This window comes from Antechinus flavipes, chromosome 3, assembly GCF_016432865.1.
Source record: "Antechinus flavipes isolate AdamAnt ecotype Samford, QLD, Australia chromosome 3, AdamAnt_v2, whole genome shotgun sequence".
Classification (NCBI taxonomy): domain Eukaryota; kingdom Metazoa; phylum Chordata; class Mammalia; order Dasyuromorphia; family Dasyuridae; genus Antechinus; species Antechinus flavipes.
Genome location: NC_067400.1, coordinates 76,202,244 through 76,206,284, shown reverse-complemented (window position 1 = coordinate 76,206,284; position 4,041 = coordinate 76,202,244). Strand labels below are relative to the sequence as shown.

The following is a 4,041-nucleotide window of genomic DNA, read 5'->3' as shown; positions in this document are numbered from 1 at the left end:
CTCCATATTAATGAAATCCTAGGTCAGGAGCACTCTCTCTCTCTCTCCCTTTCTCATCTACTTGCCTTACTTTACTTAAAGGTTTGCTTCTCTTGTCCAATCCCATATTTCCCTGAATGATGGGAAGTAGAAGAGGGGAAGTGCTGTCCACAGTGACTAAGGTCTGGATTTAAGATCCCTAATCCAGTTCATTCTACATTGCATAATAGTTCCTCAAAATAGTCAATCCTGAATTGTTCGAGACAGTCTGGTATGGGCTAAGTCAGTGCTTTCATTCCTGAGCAGATTTAGACAAGTTTTCAAAGATAAGTCTCCTAGGAATGAATGGAGTTCACATTTTTAAAATAAAAGCTTCTATGGTAAGACATTTGGTTCAGAGTCTGGATGTAAATTAAATAGTCTTCACCATCTCAGCCAACACAGAAACATGCTTTCAGACCAGCCTTGTTCTAGCTAAGCCTTTAAAATGGGACAGGAAGAAAAACGAGATCTTATAATTGCAGGGAACACACAGGAAGTATTTTATTAATCTCCAGATTGAGATAGGCAGAGAGTATACATATTTTAGAAATAGTCCATCACTCTCCTCACAGAGCCCACTCTGGTGTTCATGGCGCCCCAGTCCAAGTATCTTCTGTACTCCCCCGGCCGCAGTAAGTATTGCCTTCCTCTATAATTGGGCAGCTCATAGAGGATCCAGCAGCCCTCCAGGACATTGAAGGAATGCATCTCCTGAAAGTGGAATCGATCTTGGAGAGAAGAGCAATCATCAGTGAGTTCCACCATCTGGCCTCTATAGTCTTCTCTCTCATAGATGCGAAGGCGATGTGAGCGGGTCTGTTGAACCAGAGCAAAAGAAAGAAAAATCATAAAAGATTTGCCTGTTTTGGCAAATAATCCAATAAATAACCAATCTAAGGGATTGATAAGGGTCTATCCAGGGGTCCTCAAACTACGGCCTGTGGGCCAGATGTGGCAGCTGAGGACGTTTATCCCCTCACCCAGGGCTGTGAAGTTTCTTTATTGAAAGGCCCACAAAACGAAGTTTTTGTTTTTACTATAATCTGGCCCTCCAACAGTCTGAGAGACAGTGAACTGGCCCCCTATTTAAAAAGTTTTAGGATCCCTGGTTCCTTGCATAGCACCATGTTAGATGCTATCTAATTATCAATTAAAATGGAAACTGATATCTGTGCTCAAATAGGGTACATTCTATTGGGGGGGATACAATAAGTCAAGAGTAGACGTGATCTTTTGAGTAGCAAGAGAATACTGATCAGTGCTTCAGAAAGGGGAAGAAGAAGAAACTTCCTATTGGAGGTACCATGAGCTGAGTCTTCAAGAAATGGGGGATAGATAGTATGAGCAAATGGAGATGGAACAGCAAGTAGGCTAATTTGGCTAGAAAAAGAGTTTAGGAAGAGGAGAAATGTAAAGTGAGGCTTGAAAATACTGTCCAGAGCCAGATAGTAAAGGGCTTTCTAGGGGCAAATGTTAGGTATACCCTTGGTGTGATAGTTCCAAGCTCTTGAACAACGGAGTAACACAGTAAAACCTGGGTTTCAGGAAGATGATGTTGATAATCAGTTGGAAGATGGGAGAGGAATATAAATGCAGAGAAAGAGATTGGAAGCCTAGAGTTCAACTATAAGGATAAATCACAAACACCCAACTCTTCTTTATCTCAGATTTAAGGCAGCCAAATTCAAGAGTCATTCAGCATGTGCAAATAATCACCATTTTCATATTTTTAAAATCTCCTATGTCTATAGTGACCTCTTTATGTGACCCTGGTCACATTTTCTCTCTGGGCCTCAGTTTACTCACCTGTAAAATGAGAGTTAAACTAGATGATCTCTAAGATCATGTTTCCAGCCATAAATTCTATGATCCTAAGACGTTCATTCTATGAGATTGAAATCATCATATTTTATATAGCCATGAATTATTAATGGCATCAGAAAGATAGGTTGCTCCATTCAATCTTCTTTCTGTTACTTTAATTCCTACATTCTGTTGCCCCAAAGCAAGTCATCTTGCAACAGTTCCCATTTCATTTTTTGCTCCAGTGCCCAATCCTACAAATCTCTTCTAAAGGTTGAGCAAAAATAGAAGCTCAGCCCTCAGGCTAGAGCTGAGGAAGTGTACCAGACTCAAATGGAGTAAAGAGGAGTCCCTGGGGGATGGGGCAAAGGGCTATTTGTTTTTCAAATTTTCCTAAATATTTCTATAACTTTTGGTTTCTGAATATTATCTCCTTTACACTCCCTAGTCCTAGCAGTCTTTTGGTGATCTCACCACCCTTTTTCCCTATCAAAACTTCTTCTCAGGAAGAGATCTGCTAAGCAGTGGTTCTCAAAGTGTGGAAGAGAATCCTGGGGATCTCTGAAACCCTTTTAGAGGGTCTACAAATTCAAAAATAGTTTTTATTTCCAATATGGTAAATGTCTATAAATATAACCCAGATAAACAAAAACCCTTTGGAGAAATCCTCAATAATTTTTAATAGGAGAAAGATACTGAAAACAAAAGTTTGAGAACCACTGTGCTAATGGATTCACACTGAGGTGTAAATGACTGATAAAGCCCACCTGTCGATCCTTCTAGGGGGATGTACATTTTAATAACTGCCTTTAACAAATGTATATAACTTCCAAAAGATGAAGTTCAAAGGAATGAATTTCCAACTGTTGATTTTCATGGCAGTAGGCTGACAGATAAAGCATTTGGGGGATAGGGAGAACTTCACCATTACAACTGCATCACATAAACAGATGACTGATGACTATGTGTTCTTATTTTAGATTCTGGAAGCCACTGATTTTAACATGATTATTTATTCTTTATCAGGGGAGTCATCTGGCCCAGAATACACTATATATGTTTATCAGTCAGAGGTTCATTCATTTTAAATAACATCTTCTTGATGGAGAAGAGAGTGTAATCTCAGCTAGGTTCACAATTAAATACTGGAATTTTGTTGATAAAGATTACTTGATCTACCATTGACCTAACCTTTCCATCTGGTGAAATGAAGATAAAATTGAACTCACATGAGGGATGATTCTGCAGGACCTGATGGAGTCATTGAAACCCATCCACTCCTGGTAGTCACGATACTCGCCCCTCCGCAGGTAGTACTGACAGCCTGAATAATTGGGGTGCTCATAGAGCATCCAGTTGCCACTGTCAACCCTCACAGAGTTGCAGCGACTGAAGTAAGACTGGAGGTTGGAGTGGTCACTGCTGCACTCATAGTAACGGCCCTGGAAGTTTCGGTCCTCGTAAAAGGTGATCTGAAATGGAAGAAGGAAGGTTCATGGCCTGATCTTGCCCCAGCCACAGGGAATCCATTTCCCCCAAAGTCGCTCTAGGAAAGTCCCCGTTTGGCTTACCTTTCCCATGGTTGATCAATGGAGGATGGTACTGAGAGTTCAGTGTTATGGGCTACAGCTGCGGCAGCTCCCATATATATAGCAGGTCTGCTGCTGCATTGACAAAAATAACACAAAAGGGGCCCAGTGGGCCTAGGGAGGGGATTGTCACTTTTTTTCTTTACATATCACGATCATGAGGGTTCATTGTATGTTTTGCTCTCGTTCTCTCCAGAGCCTTCGAATTGCTGCTCGTGGCTAATGCTGTGGATGGCTTCTAATGAAGACTTTAAAATAAGTATGATTTGGGGGCACAAGCATTGAATACAACCCAGTTAAATGTTGTCAGTGAATATATTTAATCTTCCTTAATTTCAAATTCAAATTTGAAATGACAGTGTGATGGAATTGGGACAGTGCTGAACTTGGAGTCAGGAAGACCTGACTTCAATCAATCAGTATCAATGAGTATTTTTTACATGAATTGAGGAAAAGTAAAGGGAACAGAAGCAGGAAAGCCCTCCACCCAATACGAAAATGTAGATGGAAAAGACAGCAATCACAAAAACAATGAAAAATCAGTGTTGCAAAGCATAAACAAGGCTCTAAAGAAGAGCTATGAGAAGATGCTACCATCTGCTCCTTCACAGAATGAGGGAGGTTCACA

The 4,041-nt window shown here is 40.6% G+C and overlaps 1 protein-coding gene across 1 annotated transcript; it reads right to left on the bottom strand.

Annotated features, from left to right (window-relative positions):
* Positions 1–564: 564 nt before the first annotated feature.
* On the bottom strand, positions 565–3,404 carry LOC127553169 (gamma-crystallin E-like). The gene is made up of 3 exons (XM_051983673.1): positions 3,396–3,404; positions 3,054–3,296; positions 565–837 (listed from the first exon to the last, which is right to left on the bottom strand). Exons 1-3 carry the CDS (start codon positions 3,402–3,404, stop codon positions 565–567), a joined length of 525 nt encoding a protein of 174 aa, XP_051839633.1.
* Positions 3,405–4,041: the final 637 nt, after the last annotated feature.

Bases quoted from the DNA above. Each gene is read 5' to 3' on its own strand.
- LOC127553169 (XM_051983673.1), bottom strand. The intron at 838-3,053 runs GTGAGTTCAATT...CTGGTTCAACAG, and splicing joins CCTGCAGAATCATCCCTCAT to ACCCGCTCACATCGCCTTCG.